General features: G+C 40.4%; 1 protein-coding gene across 2 annotated transcripts in view; it reads right to left on the bottom strand.

The window, feature by feature from the left end:
* LOC119855839 (guanine nucleotide-binding protein G(i) subunit alpha-1) overlaps positions 1 to 20258 on the bottom strand; it is a 67573-nt gene that overhangs the window by 35066 nt on the left and 12249 nt on the right. For both annotated transcript variants that reach the window (XR_006275831.1, XM_038402650.2), the window contains exons 2-3: positions 5275 to 5317; positions 5050 to 5191 (exon numbers count right to left, since the gene is read on the bottom strand). Coding sequence is in view for 1 of the 2 variants with exons in the window: in XM_038402650.2 (XP_038258578.1) it covers positions 5050 to 5191; positions 5275 to 5317 (185 nt within the window). In the remaining variant the exon portion in view is untranslated. The remainder of the gene's footprint in view (positions 1 to 5049; positions 5192 to 5274; positions 5318 to 20258) is intronic.

Raw genomic sequence — 20258 nt, 5'->3', positions numbered from 1 at the left:
CAGCGCACACATACCTAACATGGAATTGACCTGAGCAAGCACTTGAAGAAGAACGTGCCATTTCTATCTCAGATTTCCTGAATAAGATGGTGGGCAAGAAGTATTTCAGCCATCTTTATTGAACTGGTTACAACGAGTCTCATATCTTGGAGCCAGTCTAAAACCTTTTAACTTAAATGAAAAAGCCATTTGCCAGGTTACAGGCCCTCTCTTAAAAAGTGTTCTACCCAGTCTAGTATCACTTCGTCCTCCAAGGAGGATCGATAAAATCAAATAGATATTTAAACATATGCCAGTCTCCAAACGGGAGAATTTTAAGGCAAGATCACCTGATTGTCAGCTGCTCACATATTGAGTCAAATTAACACAGTTCTACTATAATCACTTCAAAGGGCTTATTCCAGTTAATGACTAGCCCTTGGTCTAGTCCCAGAAGTAACAGCATAGGACACATGCCCAAGTTCCATTTAAAATAAGTTTCTTTAAAATCCCTTTCAGACCCATAGGGAAGACTGTCTGTGAATGAAGTTGCTTTCCCCCAGAGACCATTAGGATTCTACTCCACTTTTAAATTTTCTGAATTTTCCTTCATACACTTAAGAAGAAAGGTCTGAAAAAAAAGTCAATAAAGCAGAAAGAAAAAGCCTCAAAACACACTTCCCCCGATTTCCTATTTTCCATACCATGACTACGCTGACCGATTTAGCTGGACTAAAGTCAAGTCATTTTCAGGAGATATATATATATATAAAAAAAAATATAAATAAAAACACACACAGTCCTTCTCTGCTTGCTGAAAGGTTTAAACAAAGTGAATGTTGATACTACAGAGCTATATATGCTGAAGGTTTTGTCCTCCATCAAGCACGCCAATTAGTGAGAAGTCAAGTCCGCAGAACTACTGAAATGACCTATTGTCTCAGAGTCAAAATACCAAAATGTAAATTTACACTGCAGCAAGAATTCAGAGCAATAGTATCAACTTAATTTCCATATATATAATTATATAGTGAAATTGTATATATGCACCCAGAACTCTGTACTGTTGTAATTTTTTACAAAACAAACAGCACTGGGTTTGTCCTGTTCCTACAGACAGGAAACAAGTGAGCTGACTGTAAATTTATGCATTACACAAAGAAAAAAATGTCACAAAACTTAATCATCTCCTCCTGATGAATCACAAATTCATCTCTCCATCACCTTCTTGTTACCGATATTAATATAGTAATTACTTTTGAATGTCATCACAATAGAGAGTCTCCACCAACTCAAAAGCTGTCAGTTCAATATTTACACCTGGGGGAATTCTCCGCCACTGCAAAATTCATGTCTGGCGCATAATTTTTTTTCCCCCCTGCAGAAAATACATAGTTACACTTTTCACCCACCAAAGGATGCAGTGGCCCCAGAACAGCCAGCAGCATGAACACAGCCGGCTGTTCTGGTGCCACAGCGGCCTCTGTTGGGCAAAAGGCGGAACTGCAGAATTTCTGGGGCAGAATGGTTTTCATTTGGGAAAAAAAATTCTGTGCATGTGCAGTGGTGCAGAATTCCCCCAGGAGTAGAAGTTAATCACAGCACCCTGCCCACGGAGCCAAGTTAAGTCAGAGTGGAGCACATGGTGTTGGGAGGGGGGTCACAGACTGGGGTTCAGAATGGCTAGTGGGGGACAGACTGGGGCATGGGCTCAGGAGCTAGTGGGGTGACAGCATTGAGCCAGGGGCTGAATGGGACGGGGGGGCTACAAGGCCATATGGGGATGGGGGGTGCCTGGACAGGGACAGATGTGTGACTGAATGGGAGAGGCTTTGGGTCAGCCAGGGTCTCCATGGGGGAGGCTCCCCAACTGCCTAACAATCCCGCCCCCCCCAGACCCAGTTCCATACTTCTCCCACCCACACCAACTCCTCTCCAGGTTCACTCCAGGCTCTTTCCCTCTCCCTCAGCTCCTCCGTTACTCCTGACTCCTCCCAGCCTTTGCACTGCTTCAGATAGGCGCAGGAAATACAGTTCTGTAATGTAATTTAAATGAATTACTCAAAGTTCTGTATTAATAAGCCTAGTAAGGAATCTATTTGTCAAAAAAATTACCAGAATTTTTTTTTTGGGGGGGGGGGGTCTATATTGTTAGATACATACTTTCTGACAGATATTTTGAAATAAAATACCAAAATAATTGAAACTGGCATGATTATATTGTGTTATTTTGACATATAAAATATGCAGAATTTTAAAATATTGTGCCCAGAATTTTTAATTTTTTGGTGCAGAATTCCCCCTGGAGTAAACACTGGTCTCTCTCTAATACTACCAAATTATTTTTTTTACTATATTACCACCTAGAAGCTCCAATCAAGCACACAAAATGAGACAATCCCGGTCCTAGAGAGATTACAAAAGAGAACTGGTTGTTCTCACAACCAGTTGGAGAACAAACTAAGCAAAAGGTGAAGTAAATGAGGGTAACAGTGAGAGAAACAAGGCCATATAGACTAGTTGTGTGCATAATTAACAGTTCTGAACACATTATTATATATATAAATTTTCTTGTTTCATACATAACAAGAAAATTAGTGATCTAGTAACCCCTATTAGCCAAATCATTATCATTTCTGTCTTACCCATCACCATAAACTCAATGTCAAAAGCAAAGCAGCATTATCTAGTAATCTGAACAAAGGACTGGAATCTGAAGATCTGGGTTCTACTCCCAGCTTTGCCACTGACTTGGTGGCCTTAGACAGCTGAAAATCTCTGTTCACACTCTTCCCTGAAAAATGATAATGGCTACTTCATAGGAGCATTGTAGCTTTAGTCATTAATGTTAGTAAAAAGTGTTTTTGAGACATTTATATAAAAGAGGTACACAAGTGCAATGCGATAACATATAAAATGGTGCTTCTTTCCTGAAAAAAACATTTTTCTTCCCCTTGTTCTTTGTTCCCACCCACCCCCTTTCTGTCATTCAAACTTGTAATCTTGACGTGTGAGGAAAAAGTAAATATGGCACAAGACCCTAAAGTACTAAATAATAAATGTCTAAATACTTGACAAATTTCTTTCAGTACATGATCTACAGAATCTCTCCCCTTCCTCTATGTGCCTTCTGAGAAGGCTAGCCCGAACAGGGATATTTCCTGCTTCAGCTCTTGCAATCAATGAATACTCCACACAACTGACCTTGATCTCCACTGAATGCAATAACTTTTTATGCATTCAAGGGTAAGGACTGTCACTTTAGGTGCTAAATCCAACATCTGGGTGTTACTGAGATCCTCAAAACCCCTCCTCACCTGTCTAATTCTGTAGACACTTGAAATCCCTGGGTGCTTGAGTATCCTCTGTTAAAAATCTCTAGACGCTCAAATTTCTTCAAGTATGTATGCACACAGATGCCTCAGTCTAGGTGCGTGGGTACCTCTTTTTTGCCTTAAGCCTTCAAACTAGGCATTTCCCCACCAAACTCACCTGCAGGGCCTGATTGGGCAGGTGTGCTCAGGGCATGCCTAAACTCATGCAAAAGGGCTGGGGAGGCCTGCCTTATAAGCTTTTGCCCAGGGTCAGAGCACTAACCCAGGATGTGGGAGACGTGGGTACAATTCTCCCACGTCTGATGTGTAGAAGCAATCCAAATACAAATTTCCCATCTCTCAGGTGAGTGCCCAAAGCACTGTGGTATGGGATATTCTGGTGTAGAGTCTGAATTTTTCCTGTTGAAACTGTTCCTGTTAAGGTTCCTTCCCCACTCTGAACTCTAGGGTACAGATGCGGGGACCTGCATGAAAAAACCCCTAAGCTTATTTTTACCAGCTTAGGTTAAAATTTCTCGAAGGTACAAACTATTTTCCTTTTGTCCCTGGACTTTATTGCTGCCACCACCAAGCGTCTAGCAAATATAACTGGGAAAGAGCCCACTTGGAAAGTCTTTCTCCCCAAAATCCCCCCAAGCCCTACACCCCCCTTCCTGGGGAAGGCTTGATAAAAATCCTCACTAATTTGTATAGGTGAACACAGACCCAAACCCTTGGATCTTAAGAACAATGAAAAAGCAATCAAGTTCTTAAAAGAAGAATTTTAATTAAAGAAAAGCAAAAGAATCACCTCTGTAAAATCAGGGTAGTAAATACCTTACAGGGTAATCAGATTCAAAACATAGAAAAATCCCTCTAGGCTAAACCTTAAGTTACAAAAAGACAAAAACAGGAATATACATTCCATTCGGCACAACTTATTTTGTCAGCCATTTAAACAAAACAGAATCTAAACGCATATCTAACTAGATTGCTTATTAACCCTTTACAAGAGTTCTGACCTGCATTCCTGCTCTGGTCCCGGCAAAAGCAGCACACAGACCGAGAGAACCCTTTGTTTCTCACCCCCCTCCAGCTTTGAAAGTATCTTGTCTCCTCATTGGTCATTTTGGTTAGGTGCCAGCGAGGTTATCTTTAGCTTCTTAACCCTTTACAGGTGAAAGGGTTTTTCCTCTGACCAGGAGGGATTTAAAGGTGGTTAGCCTTCCCTTTATATTTATGTCAGTTCCAATGTCTATACATAAATAAATAATTATGCATTCGGACAGAGGAGCAGAATGACTGTAGAGTAGCAGTTAGAGCATTCATTTGGGAGGTAGGAAATAAGTTCAAATCCCTTCTCCACATGAGGCAGAAGGCACCCATATACCATGTAAAGTGCAATGCCATTTATGGTGCTCTATAAATCAAACCTCCTGCAAAGGAAAACTGTCAGTCATTTATTCGGTATGTTAAAAGTGAACTATTAATATTTTTGTTTGTCTGCACCCATTAGATAAGACAAGGTAGGTTCGTATAAATGTTGCCAAAGTTCTTTAGATTCTGTGTTATTCTGAAAAGTATTTTTCTCACTCTAAGGAGTTTTGTTTTTTTCTTCTCTTCTTTCTTGGAGTGTGGATAGGGGAAAAAAATTCTATTATCTTTACCATGCAACAACAATGGACAGAAAATGATGCTTGAACGACATATGGCATGTTAGCTGCACATCTACATTTGTATGTACTTCAATACTTACAGCCCTGGTTGGGTCACAAAAGTCTATCTTCAATCTCCCCATTGCTCTAATGATAGCAATAATGGATTGAATGGTATTACTGTAGACAACAGCTTTGTACTGTTTACATTCTTCTTCTGAATAACCAGCTTCATGGATAATCCTATGGACGAAAAATAATATTAAGTCTTCTATTCAAATGCAAGCAAGTAAATCATTTCAGTTATATCTTTTAACCATACTTACTTCATTTGTTTTACAATTGTGCTTTTCCCTGATTCACCAGCTCCTGAAAAATAAAAGTGTAAAAATTAATACACATTCTTCTTGAGTTCCCTTCGTTTCCAAAGCTAACAGTTAAAAAGTCAGTTTTCAAATTTCAAGAATTCCTTAACCGATATATTGCTGAAGGCTTTTAAAACACAATTGTTACAAGTTACCTTTTAACATCAGGCAGGAAGTTTAAATTACAAATTCTTGCTTTTGACACTTACAATAGGAGGAGATTTAACTCTGAAATGCCTTTATATTAATAACTATACCCCATCAAGCCACACAATCTTCTCATTTAAAAAAAACTGCAGGAATATCTAATGCAAACAAATGGTCAAATACATACCTGCAGAATCAACTAACTAAACCAGGGATCAGCAAACTATGGCCCGGGGCCACACCCGGCCCTCCAGACATTTTAATCCGGCCCTCGAGATCCCATCAGGGAGCAGGATCTGTGGCTTGCCCTGTTCCAGGCAGGGAGCGGGGCTGGGGGCTTGTCCCATTCCGCGTGGCTCCTGGAAGCAGCAGCATGTCCCTTATCTGGCTCCCACGAATATGGGAAGCCAAGGGGCTCCACACGCTGCTCCCACCCCAAGCACTGCCCCCGCAGCTCCCATTGGCTGGGAACCACGGCCAATGGGAGCAGCAGCGGTGGCGCCCGCGGATGGGGCAGTGCGCAGAGCTGCCTGGTTCCGCCTCCGCGTAGGAGGCGGAGGGGGAACATACCGCTGCTTCTAGGAGCTGCTTGAGGTAAGCGCCCCCCTGAGCCTGCACCCTTGATCTCCTCCCATGCCCCAACCCCCTCCCCACCCGATCCCCCTCCCGCCCTCTGAAACTCTTGGTCCCAGTCCCACCCCAGAGCCCACACCCCCAGACAGAGCCCTCACTCCCCACCCCCCGCACCCTAACCCATTGTCCCAGCCAGGAGTCCCCTCACACATCCTGAACTCCTCATTTCTGGCCCCAGCCAGAGCCCTCACCCCCTCCTACACCCCAACCCCCAATTTTGTGAGCATTCATGGCCCGCCATACAATTTCCATACCCAGATGTGGCCCTCAGACCAAGAAGTTTTTCCAGCCCTAAACTAAACCAACAAGTTGACAACCTTTTCCCTCACATGTTTACCTCCCCTGAAAGACAGTGTAATCCAACTGTCATTCCTGCGACATCTAAAGGCTTGTCTACAGGGCCCCTGCAACACAGGCTATGGTGTGTGAGGGTGAGTTGCAAAGCACACTAAAATGTTTACTGGAGCTGCCCCACGTCGACCCTGCTTGCACGAACTAAAAGGCACAATAGGACCACATTAACACAAACTAGGCACACCTTTTATTACACTATGTCAATCATTTCATTAGTCAGCTTCTGGCACTTAACATCTTTCAGTTTGACTTGGGCTAAAAGTTGTGTGAGATTCAGTCTAAGAACAATTTATACTTTTTTAAAAAGTTATGAAAATCATGTGTGTAAGTAAGTTGTAATTAATATGAAATACATAGCAATGAATGATTCCTTCTCCTCCATATGTAAGTAGTTTTGGGTTTTTTTATTAATCACTTCATCATAGTAAAAAATGGACACAAATTCTTTGCCTGGGATGGTACATTTTACCACAATCTGAAGAGAGTGTGTACACACACATACGCGCATGCACACACACACTCACTCTCAGAGGTTCTTCTCAAGATTCATACGGGATGACCTTCATTACTAATTGTAGCTTCACTACTCATGAATAATGCAGCCATCCCAAACTCCCATTGATAGAACTCTGATATGGTACACATAATCACATTCCGTACAGCCACAGATAGACATGATAGGTACTAGAGGAGGGTTCCCCAACACCACCGATGAGCTCTAGGGACAAATATTTCCCCATCTCAACTGCTAGGAAGGGAGAAAGGATTGACTACATGAGTCCTCCAACTTTAGTATCAATCTCTAGAAAGTATGTCTACAAGTTGGTGCCTCCTGCCTACCATACATTGGAAAGGAGAAGTACCTGTCTTCCCCTTCCCATAAATCCATCCTACCATCAGGGCTTGTCTACACCAGCATAGCTGCACTTGTGCAATCCTCCCCTATACTCATATAAAAAGTGACAACTTTCCCCAGTATCAAACTGGGGCAAGTTGTACTAATGCAAGTACCACTAGAGGTTTGCATGTGTACAGCTACATCACTAAAAATAAATTTAAAAAAACCAACCAAACAAAAAATACACCCACTATGGCAGAACCAAGTGTGCCATGGAAACACAGGGCCACGGAGGACTTGAAACCTTGCTTGAGGGAATTTTCAATCTACAAAATCATTCAGGTCACCAGCTCTATCTACTGAGATCAGGGTCTCCCTGTACCAAGAATGGATGAGGGGGAGAAGTTTTAGATACTGAATAGCAGCTTTGTCTTGTGGGGCTACTATATTTTAAAAGGCAGCATTGTTAATCTACCTCTCTCCCCCCAAATTAAACAATCCCCAAACCACAATTTTCTCCAGGGATTCCAGATTGAGAATAAGATATTTGCCCCTATTGTTAGCTTTTTTAAGGTGGTGAGCAAGAGCTTATTGTTGGCATGTGCAATATTCCAAGGTGGAAGGAACAATTTCTACCTAACATTCCATATCATCTGAATCATATTGGTCTCAGACTGGGAAGCGTCCTCCATCCTTACAAGGAAAAAGGGAGGTGGACACTTAGCAATCCTCACAGGATTGCAGAGCTTCAGTGAACAATACTCTGATATCCATTTGGGACAGAAGGGGGTCATGAGGCACCATGCCCCAGCTTCCTCTCTTTCTGCTTGCTCTCACTTTGGAAGGCACAGTTCAAAGAACTCCATACACTGACTATATAGTTCCTGTAACTATCTGAAGAGGACACACACTTGCAAGAACAGGAGAAACCCTGCCACTAGTGGCTGCTGGTCTGGTTTCTCCACTACTGTACTTTTTGCTACAAGAATAAAAAAAGGGGTTCAATGGAGCTTGAGCTAGTCTTTTATCAGTGGAGGAGGAAACCTTTCTTTATTCTCCCTGTCCAGGATCTTTTCCCCCCCACTGCCTTTCTGCCCCACATCAAAACTAAGAGCTCTGTGCTGACAGCTTGAAGTGCATCTGCAGGCAGTAGAACTACAGCTTATAAATTACCACCAAAGTCCCTGGTAGTTTCCCCCAGACCATTTTCCTAGGACTGAGGTATTTGAAGGAGCCAATTTCTAGGGTTGCTAATGCTTGACCAGTTACTGTGTTTAATTCTGCTCCCTGATGAGAACGGTGAATCTTTCTGCAGGAGCCTCTACTGTTAGAACTGCTCCTGCCTCCAGGGAAGCAGGCCCTCCTTGGCCTTGAAAGAGAGATTATACCAGAGGTATTTCCAGAAGCTTATAGCTGGCTTCTCCAGACCTCCCTGGGTTCTTTGCTAAAACCACTATCCTTTCTCAGCATGGGAGCTCAGACTTTTTCCAAGTAAAGGCAGAACTTGTACTTTCCCCCCCCAAAACACAGGCCCATCCTTTTTCCTGGAGAAGTCTAAGGCCTGGTCTACATTAGGAAATTAGGTCAGTATAAGGACATTGGAAAGGGATATGAAAAATCCACACCCCTGAGCAACACCGTTAAATCGACCTAATCCCAGGGGTAGACAGCACTATGTCGAAGGGAAACTTCTCACACTAACTTAGCTACTGCCTCTCAGGGAAGGGAGTACATACGCCAATGAGGGAATCTCTCTCACTGGTGTAGGCAGAGTGTTCACTGAAATACTGCTGCTGTGCCGCTGCAGCATTTTAAGTGTAGGCAAGCCCTTAGACAGGGGCAACACTAGGGCTGAGCATACACTGGACATCTACCCTCTTTTTCTCAACTCTTCCTTACCTTGGGTGGCATAGCTGGTGTTGTGAAAGGGACTGCCTGAGTAAATGGTAGGCAGCTGGCTGAAAGGGTGTCTGAGCACCCTTTGCCGCCTTAAAGCGACCAAGTCCTAATGTATTGGGGTATTCTTAATAGGCCTTCCTCATTTCCTCCCCTCTTCATGAGGAGAGACGCTTCCCTGCTTAAACTAAATCTGAGCTATCTCTGTTCTTCAGTCAGGTAAGGCATGCTAGACTTAGCTGGTGCCTGGCACTGGACCTGGTTATGGTCAGTTACACTAGCCACCTATTAAGAGAAAGTGTAGTGTACATGAACTGTGGGCCATAGCTTGTCAGTGTGTCAAGTGTGCTGATAGGGCAGATGGACACTGAAGTGTGTCACAGGAGCTGCTTAAGTCTTCAAAGGCCTATTTCTTACTTCTAGTAGGAACTTGGTAGGGACAATGTTCTCCACCTGCTCAACACAAACAAGCAACACAACCAGTCAAGTAAGTGATACTAGCAGTAGAATGACTGTACCTAATCAGGTGAGGAATCTGTGCAAAGCCAAGCAGAAACAACTAAGATGTTTGTACACCAAATGTAAGGAGCCTGGGTAACAAAATGGAGGTACTAGAATAACTGGTGCAAGGGGAAACAGATATTATAGGGATAACAGAAACATGGTGGAACAGTAGTCATGACTGGAGTACAGGTATGTGCTCTTCAGGAAAGACAGAAATAAAGGTAAAGATGGTGGATTAGCATTGTATATTAACGATGAGGTAGACTGTAAAGAAATTAGAAATGATGCAATGGATAAAAACAGTCTGTTTGGGTCAAAATCCCAAACTACACAAGTTTGGAGGGGCTCTATTTTATATCTTTCTATCTTCAGTTGCACTAATTTCTTCAAATTCAGTCGTTCACAAGTTAAAATAACTACATACATAACTTTCTCAGGAAGAGCTGACTAGGACTGGTAAAGCCTGATAAATAGTATTTCAGAATGATCAAATAAAATCATTTAAGAAGCAGATATAATTATCACCATAGTATCAAAGTAGAGTATAATGGAGAAGTTGGTCGTGATTTCATAGCTCATATTGAATTTAAACTTCCATTTTCACACCCATTTTCAATATCCCTCTAACTTGACTAGAGAAATTAGTTTATATGCTTAAATTAGGTTTGAAGTAGAATTCTTCTACAGATTTAGAAATCTACAGTTAAAAACTGAAATGGTAAGAGAGCAAAAGTTAAACAGTTTCATGACTGTACACACATATCACATTACTTAGAAATTGAGATTGCTAGAAAAAAAAACAATTGTTTGCAGCGTGGTTGTAGCCATGTTAGTCCCAGGATAGGAGAGAGAGATGTGGACAGAACCATTGTGGAATGGGCCACCTGAATATCCTGAGAAACTCTGCTTCCCCACACACACTTACTGTACATGCCTAGCTATCATCTACCACCCCACATTAGAACCCATATGGGGTTTCATGAAACAATTACCACCCATACTTGATGGAGTCCACATCCTGCAAGAAATTTTTCCTGAATGCCCTCTTTTGGCCTTCAAACAACACCCCAGCCTTATCATCATAAACAAGTTCCCCACAGAATAGAACAGTCCAACTCAAAATGGCACCAGACCCTGGCATACCAGATGCAAAACATGCAGACAGATCTCCACTGGTTTGATGATCAACACCCCCCCACAACACACCCGTCAAGATCCCTGGACCTTATACATGTCTATCAAAACACACATCAAATACCCCAAAAACAAATGTGTGGGTGAAACCAGACAATCACTACACTCTTGAATAAACTACCACAGACAAAAATACCCTATCACCTGAGGGCAAACACTTTTCACAAAATGACCGTTCCATATCTGACCTCTCTGTCCTCATCCTCAAAGGAAACCTGCATAACACCTAATGCATAACACATTAAAAATTATGGAAATAGGCTAAACACCTATGCACATACGGACCATTGAATAGAAACATTCTCAATCACCAGCGTCTAAATCACCTTAATTCTGTCCTTGCAAGTGTTGTTTGTTTGTTTTTTTTAAACAGGGGCAGGGATAAGGTTATGCAGATGTTGATGATTAAGCCCTGGTCTACACGAGGAAATTTGGTCAGCATAACCACATCGCATGCGGTGTGAAAAATCCACACTCCTGAATGCCACAATTAAACCCACCCGACTCTCGGTGTAGATAGCACCAGGGTAATGGGAGAATTCTACTGTCAACGTAGTGACCACCTCTCGGAGAGGTGGATTACCTATGCTGACAGGAGATGTCCTCTCGTTAGCATAGGTAGAATCTTCGCTACAGCATTTTAAGCATAACAAGCCCTGAGGGTTTTTTTGTTTTGTTTTATTTTAACACCAGAGTGGATAAAAATCAATGATTTTTTTTAAAAAAAAGTGTATTTAAATTGGATTTTTTTTCATAAAATGCTTTTTGAGGAAAAAACCTATCTAAAGATAGTTTTAATTAAGATACATTATAGCTCAAAGATATCTCATCATGGAATATGGATTATAAATTCTAATTCTATAGTACGAGACAATATATTCATGTAATGTTTAAGAAAAGTTTTGTAAATGTGTTCCAATAGTTCATGGATTAGGAAGCCAATCTTATGGGGTTCCAGGGGCTTCTGTATAGATTATTTAGATTAATCTTTCTATCTACCCAATGGAACTCAGTGTTCAGTCTAGAAGATACCATCAGAGATGCTTAGTTTTGCAGTTCTCAAACTGTGGATTTGTGTCTCCAGAGATATTTTTGCTGTTAACAAGCAAGCTGTTTTTAAATAAATAACATATATAGGTAAGAAATAACAGACCTCAACCCTATTGTCCCTCTGAAAATTTGTGTACAAAGTCAGTCCCTTACCTCTCTCAAAGTGAAAAGTTTCAAGTTCAATGAATAGAAGACTGTTGGGGCTGGACACGGAGAAGTCTGGAGAGAAATGTGAGAAGGGAGGGACAAGCACTAGAAACAAAAGTGAAATCGCTTGAGCAGCATATCCAAAAGTCTTGAAGTCTTTCTGAGTGTAGCCTTCATTGATTTGAGATCTACCATACCATTCTCTCACTACAAGGAAAACCTATAATGGCAGCAGGCCATAAAAGAGACATAGTTTGGGAATATTTGAATGAAGTTCCTCTACCTATTGGTAAGACAGGTACGCATGCAAAATGCAAACAGTGCAACAAAGAAATGCAAGGCCTTGTTGCCCAAATAAAACAACATCATGAGAAGTGTTCCTTCTCAGGAGGAAGCTGCATTGAAGATGATGAAAGGAACATGTCTGAACATGAAGGATCTTCAGGTTGGTAAACTTTTTTAATTCATACTTCTTTTTTAAGGACTGCCTGTCTTCCTTCTGGACTATTCTTGAATTCTCATGTTTGAGCAAAAAATATAGTTGTTACTCTATGGTACTATCATTTTAGATGCAGTTTTGATAAAAAATAAATAGCTGAAATAGGCAGATCTTCCTTTTACAATTTCACCTTTAAAATAGTATTGAGTGTCAGTGAATGCAATGAGTAATACTAAATGAGCAGTATGGTAATAATAATTAAATAACTACATTGACTTATTTTGTTTAGGAGAATCCATCCTCAACATTCAGCATTCTGAAGACTGTACACCTTCAAGATCACCATCATTTTCTATCGTTTCAGAGTTATCTGCCAATGGTAGTGTTTCAGTCACATCATGTACATCATATAGCCACATTATATCACCTGTAGCAAAAAGAAAAAAAAACAAACTCCATCATCCAGAAACAACCACAGAGAAGTTTCTGATAAGAACCAGCATATTACAAAAAGAGGTAATTGATGAAAAATCTTCCTGGTTTGTTTATGCAACAAACTCTCATTTCCGTATGATTGAGAACCCACAATTCATTAACACGGTTCAGTCATTAAGACCAGAATACACTCCACCCAACAGAGCAGATGTTGCAGGCAAATTGCTGGATAAAGTGTATGAAAGAGAAGTTGAGCAGTGTGCAAAAGGTCTAGAGGGTGAAATTGTTAATCTGAGTCTTGATGGGTGGAGCAATGTCTGTATGTGCTTGTGTGACAATAGAAGAAGAGAATGTCTTCCTTACAGAAACAAGTGATACATCAGGAAATGCACACATAGCAGAATATTTACGAGAAGAAGGAATAAAACCTATAACAAACTGTGAAAAAAAATTCAAATGTCTAGTACACGGTTTGGTCACAGACAATGCTGCAAATGTATCCAAGAGAAGAAGAAGAAAGTCCCAAGCTAATAACATATGGTTGCAGCGCTCATTTGATGTGCTTCCTAGCCAAAGACTTCAGGCTAATGTTGAAATTGCAAAATACTTGCATAACAACCACTTTGCAGCAGCTGCTCTGAAAAAAGTGGGAGGAACCAAGATAACTCTCCCACAAGACGTGCGATGGAACTCAGTAATAGACTCTTTTGAACACTATGTCAAGAACTGGCCTAATCTGATGACAGTTTGTGAACGAAATAGTGAAAAAAATATTTAGATGGCACTGTCACAGCCAAAATTCTCACACTAGGCTTACGAGAAATGTTGATTCAGAGTAGCAGCCGTGTTAGTCTGTATTCGCAAAAAGAAAAGGAGTACTTGTGGCACCTTAGAGACTAACAAATTTATTAGAGCATAAGCTTTCGTGAGCTACAGCTCACTTCATCGGATGCATTTGGTGGAAAAAACAGAGGAGAGATTTATATACACACACAGAGAACATGAAACAATGGGTTTATCATACACACTGTAAGGAGAGTGATCACTTAAGATAAGCCATCACCAATAGCAGGGGGGGGGAAAGGAGGAAAACCTTTCATGGTGACAAGCAGGTAGGCTAATTCCAGCAGTTAACAAGAATATCAGAGGAACAGTGGGGGGTGGGGTGGGAGGGAGAAATACCATGGGGAAATAGTTTTACTTTGTGTAATGACTCATCCATTCCCAGTCTCTATTCAAGCCTAAATTAATTGTATCCAGTTTGCAAATTAATTCCAATTCAGCAGTCTCTCGTTGGAGTCTGTTTTTGAAGCTTTTTTGTTGAAGGATAGCCACTCTTAGGTCTGTGATCGAGTGACCAGAGAGATTGAAGTGTTCTCCAACTGGTTTTTGAATGTTATAATTCTTGATGTCTGATTTGTGTCCATTCATTCTTTTACGTAGAGACTGTCCAGTTTGGCCAATGCACATGGCAGAGGGGCATTGCTGGCACATGATGGCATATATCACATTGGTAGATGCGCAGGTGAACGAGCCTCTGATAGTGTGGCTGATGTGATTAGGCCCTATGATGGTATCCCCTGAATAGATATGTGGACAGAGTTGGCAACGGGCTTTGTTGCAAGGATAGGTTCCATCATAGGGCCTAATCACATCAGCCACACTATCAGAGGCTCGTTCACCTGCGCATCTACCAATGTGATATATGCCATCATGTGCCAGCAATGCCCCTCTGCCATGTACATTGGCCAAACTGGACAGTCTCTACGTAAAAGAATGAATGGACACAAATCAGACGTCAAGAATTATAACATTCAAAAACCAGTTGGAGAACACTTCAATCTCTCTGGTCACTCTATCACAGACCTAACAGTGGCTATCCTTCAACAAAAAAGCTTCAAAAACAGACTCCAACGAGAGACTGCTGAATTGGAATTAATTTGCAAACTGGATACAATTAATTTAGGCTTGAATGGAGACTGGGAATGGATGAGTCATTACACAACGTAAAACTATTTCCCCATGGTATTTCTCCCTCCCACCCCACCCCCCACTGTTCCTCTGATATTCTTGTTAACTGCTGGAATTAGCCTACCTGCTTGTCACCATGAAAGGTTTTCCTCCTTTCCCCCCCCTGCTGTTGGTGATGGCTTATCTTAAGTGATCACTCTCCTTACAGTGTGTATGATAAACCCATTGTTTCATGTTCTCTGTGTGTGTGTATATAAATCTCTCCTCTGTTTTTTCCACCAAATGCATCCGATGAAGTGAGCTGTAGCTCACGAAAGCTTATGCTCTAATAAATTTGTTAGTCTCTAAGGTGCCACAAGTACTCCTTTTCTTTTTGAGAAATGTTGAACACATGCCGAGTACCCTGAAGCCTATTTCTGTAGTCTTGAACAAAACGCAGGGAAATAGCCCTTTTATTGCTGATGCTGCTGAAATTTGGAAGGAACTGAGTGAGATCTTAAAGAGAAATATGCAATGATGGAGTTAAAATTACAATAATTAAAAAAATGACTGGGACAAGCACTATCTTCAGCTCATTTTCTTGCAAATATTCTCAATACTCAGTACCAGGGTCAAACCTTAACCACTGAAGAGGAGGAGTTGGCTATGACATAGACATTCAGCAATCAGCCCTCCATAATGCCAACTATTATAAACTTCAGAGCTAAGGGTGAACCATTCAAGAAATATATGTTTACTGATGATGTTTTAAAGAAAGTCACACCAGTGAACTGGTGGAAGTCACTTAAACACTTGAATTCAGAGACTGTTGAAGGGATAATCTCACTTTTAACAGCAGTAGCTTCTTCTGCCGCTGTAGAAAGAATATTTTCTTTCTTTGGAATAAGTCATTCCAAATTGAGAAATTGTTTGGTACCTGAAAAAGGAGGAAAGCTTGTTTTTCTTTTCCAGATTATGAACAAACAGGAAAATGAAGGTGAAGATGACTGACTTACCCGCAGAAGCCAATATTTTAAGTTTCTCATGTGGATCTGGCTGACACAGTTATTTAATTTCTTTTTGTTTTTAATATTTTATTAACTATTTTAGTTAAAAATAATTTTAACAAAAACAAACCTGATTTTAAAAAACTTGAACGTTTAACTAAATTCAAAAATACATATGCTTGTTTTGTTAAAATATTATACTTTTGCTGTTGAAGAAAAAAATCCAGAATACATAACATTGTTGTTTTAGTTAAATAAAACAATTTAAATGTCTGTCTGGTTATGTTCTCCTCCTAATACAGCATGGCAAGAAAATCCTACAAATATTAATGATTAACCTGTTGAATTGGAGATAGTTCAGCTCCCAATGACTTCATAAATATCTGCGCTTCAATTACCTTTGGTAAATGAAATAACCAAATAATCATTCATTTTCTGATATAGCTGTAAAACTAATCTGAAAAGTTTTCAAAATAAATCATTTGAAAAATATATCATGAGTACCTTCTAAAAATGAAACCTACATCTATCTCTGATTTGTGAAGAATACGTATTAAGGTTATAACAACCAACAAGAATGCACTTTTATGTAGAAATCCATGATTAAATCGAGTCTTCCCAACTAGTGATTTAAATCAATTTGATTTAAATCAAATCTACCCTGTTTAACACATTGATGTTTTTAATGTTATGTCTTCTCTTGAACTGCTCTTATCTTTTTTGTTTTAGAATTTACAAGTTACTTGAAATGTAAACATTTGAAAGAAGCTTGAAGGACTTAAGAAGAAAGTTGTCTATATAGTACCTACAGACTACAGAAAATAAAATATTACAGTAACTCACCCACAAAGTAACGAAGCATGAAATAAAGATCAGAACATCACTGTTAGAAGACACAAGAATAACATGACAGACTTTGAAGTGATAATGACACTGATTTGTTGGACAGAAGATTTGAGATAATTCAAGATCTAGAAATCAGTCAGTGCTTAGATATTAGGTAGAAACAGAAACCACGTGTATGGCAAACTTTCAATGCACTCTCACTGTGGGTAAGCACTCTGGAAAACTAAGATGAAAGAGAAGGAGTACTTGTAGCACCTTAGAGACTAACAAATTTATTTGAGCATAAGCTTTCGTGAGCTACAGCTCACTTCTCACGAAAGCTTATGCTCAAATAAATTTGTTAGTCTCTAAGGTGCCACAAGTACTCCTTTTCTTTTTGTGAATACTGACTAACACGGCTGCTACTCTGAAATCTGTAAGATGAAAGAGGAATTGCTGCTGCTTCATTTCTTCCTCGATAAGTCTTTATTGCTCTAGACAAATCCTTAGAGTCAGTCTCTCAACAATAACTCATTAAGCTGATAACAGAATATGTACTACTTAAGGTTACTTCTATTTTATTTACACCCCTATTATCTAGGGTAATTATGCAACAACTCATTTAAGTATATAGAATATAATGATTTACCACACATAGGCCACTGTTAGTTGTTTTGGTTTGTTTAAAGTAATCAATTACTTGAATACCTAGATTATTATTGTTATACCTAGATTCATCAGGCCTGAAGCAAGCAACAAAAAGTAAGAGCAGGTAATTTAGGATTTTTCATTTACACCATTATTTCTACAAGAGTATGTTATAAGTAGTCCAGTGTTTCACAAGAAAATTAGAATTTAAAAATAACCCTAAAAATAGTACAGTATTAATCCTCCATAATTTCCACTTTTATCAAAAACTTTAAAACCGTATTTATCTCTGGATTCCTGACCTGAAATTTAAATTACATTTAACAGGATATCTTCAGATAATCCCCAATTCTTTCCATATTAAACACATGCACACATCACTAAGGCAAATAAAGTGATTACCCATCAGTTTCAAAAGAACATTCCAAATATAAAATGATGCATTTTGTCTTCCTACATCTACTGGCCCCCTAAAACCAGAATGTAGCAAGGGCCAAATCCTGGACCTAAAACACAGCCCAAACAAACAGACCATGCACTGAGGATAAGTATTTTCCCAGGTTTGAAGGTTTTTCCAATATGTGCACCATATCTTAACAGTCACAGTCATATCTTAATAGGCCACCTTCCCTCCGATATGCAATTGCAAAGATCATCTCATTTCCCCTTTGGCACCTCCACCAAATAAAATCTCTGAACACAGTAATTGTTTATATAGGAAATATTAGTATTAATATTGTAATAGCATTCATCAGACCCATTATGTTGGGTGCTGTGCAAATACATATTAATAAACAAACACCCCTGCCCTAAAGAACATATAGTTCTATGCTCTGATCTTGCTCAGTTTCACATTACCAACTTTGCTCATATAAGCAGTCCTGCTGAAGCAGACTATGACAAACACACAAGTGGCTTTAAAAAATTAAAGGAAATAGAAGAGAAGACAAGGATAGGAATGCACAGCTATAGCCAGCCATATGACAAACCAAACTCCAAGCCAGAAGTAATTTTTTTGTTTTAAACCAGCAATATTCGTAACAGTATTTCCTACTGACCACCATTCCAGCTACTGTCTGTCAGAAAGCATAATGTTCTGTGTAACTGCAAGTCCACCTCTGCTCCAGAATCTCACGGTTCAACAGCTGACCTCCGCTGAATGAGTGCCTAGACTTCTGCTGTGATAAATCCAGAACAAATTTACTCCATAGCTCTTCACTTCCCTGGGGAAGAGAATAGGAAGGAAGACTCATTAAGCAGGAGGTCTCAGGATCAACACCAGTGGTCCATGAAATCAGTCCATGAAACCAGTACTAGTTTACAGAGGGGGCCACACGGTAACAAGTCTGTGACTGAGCAAAAACACTAAATGTCAAGTGTATTGCATAAAGGGGCATAGAAACCTCTTTCAGATTAACTTTCTGCTGGACTGGAGTCATCATCTCCTATGACTTCCCTTCCATTCCCATGACTCAAGGTATGTCTACACAGCAATTAAACACCTGTGATTGGCCTGGGTCAGATGACTCTGGCTCCTGGGGTTTAGGCTGTGGGACTAAAAATTGCTGTGCAGATGTTTCGGCTTGAACTGGAGCCCAAGCTCTCGGACCCCACGAGATTGGGTCAGCTGACCCAGGCAAGCCACAGCCATGTCATAGGTCTTTTATTCCAGGGTAAATGTATGGTCAGAGTCGTAAGAATGGCAGGGTGGACGGGACAATCTCATACTAACAGCTCCACTGTGGCCTCATCTGCACTGGTATCCAGATCTCCTGCAGGTGGCCAGAGAGTCACCATATCCACTACTTTTGTTCCCAGATCTGTCTCAACAGAAAAGGAGGATTCTGCATCCCAACCTAGACACACTCCAGTTTGCAGTGTTGAGGATAATATGCTGACTAATGTTGACCATTTCCACTCTCAGAGGCAGAAACCTCTCATACCATCCTCTTACAATCCAGGAAAGATTCCACCCTAAAATGTTGTCCACCCCCCTTCCCCAAAAAGGGAACGGTTTACTATCCGTGCCACTGGTAAAGAACCTGCTCCATCTCGAGCTGGGGTCTCTGCAGTCCTAGAGTACTTTCTACATCTTTAGTCTGAAGGCATAACCTTCCTAAAGGTCTACATAGCAGCAATATCTGCTCATGACAATTATGTTAAAGACAAACCCATCTTCTCTCATCCTACAATCTTCAAGATCCTTAATGGCCTAGTGAAAGTGTTTACCTTCATTAGGAAGCCCCTGGTTTCACAGGACCTAAATACTGTCCTATCAAAGCTGATGGGCCTCATTATAAGCTTCTAGCACAAACCTTTCTAACATCAAAATGGCATCCTCATACCAATTACATTTTCTAGGAGTATGAGTGAGCTAGTAATTTGTAGCCCATTCCACTTTATACTGTGGTTCGCATGAGACCCCATCCACACTTCACACCTCAAATGGATTCACATTTCCACCTCTCTCAATATATTTCCCTCCCGATGTTCTTACCCAGATTCCATTCCCACTCAGGAAGCTCATCTCCATTTCCTAGATGTAAAGAGGTTCTCTGTTTTACCTGGGGAAAAAAATCTTTAGAAAAATTGAATAGATTGTTTATAGCATATGGGGAGAGATGTCAGGGATAATCCACTACGAAACAGACTCTCACTGGATTAAATGTATAGAACATTATATTTTAGCACTTAAACCAGTAATCCATGGTTTAAAACTCGTTGAGAACTCCCACATTATCAGTGGCATCTCTTAGGCAGGTTCATCTGATGGAGATAAGCAAAGCAGAAACCTGGAGTTCAGTTCACCCTTTCACCAGATGCTTGCTACTCCTGGTCATTGTAGTGCCGTACTAAATCCAAGTTTAGGAGAGTGGTG

Source organism: Dermochelys coriacea, chromosome 1 (assembly GCF_009764565.3).
Source record: "Dermochelys coriacea isolate rDerCor1 chromosome 1, rDerCor1.pri.v4, whole genome shotgun sequence".
In the NCBI taxonomy this organism is placed as follows: Eukaryota; Metazoa; Chordata; order Testudines; family Dermochelyidae; genus Dermochelys; species Dermochelys coriacea.
The sequence above is the reverse complement of the archived record's forward strand: the minus strand, read 5'-3'. Positions and strand labels throughout refer to the sequence as shown.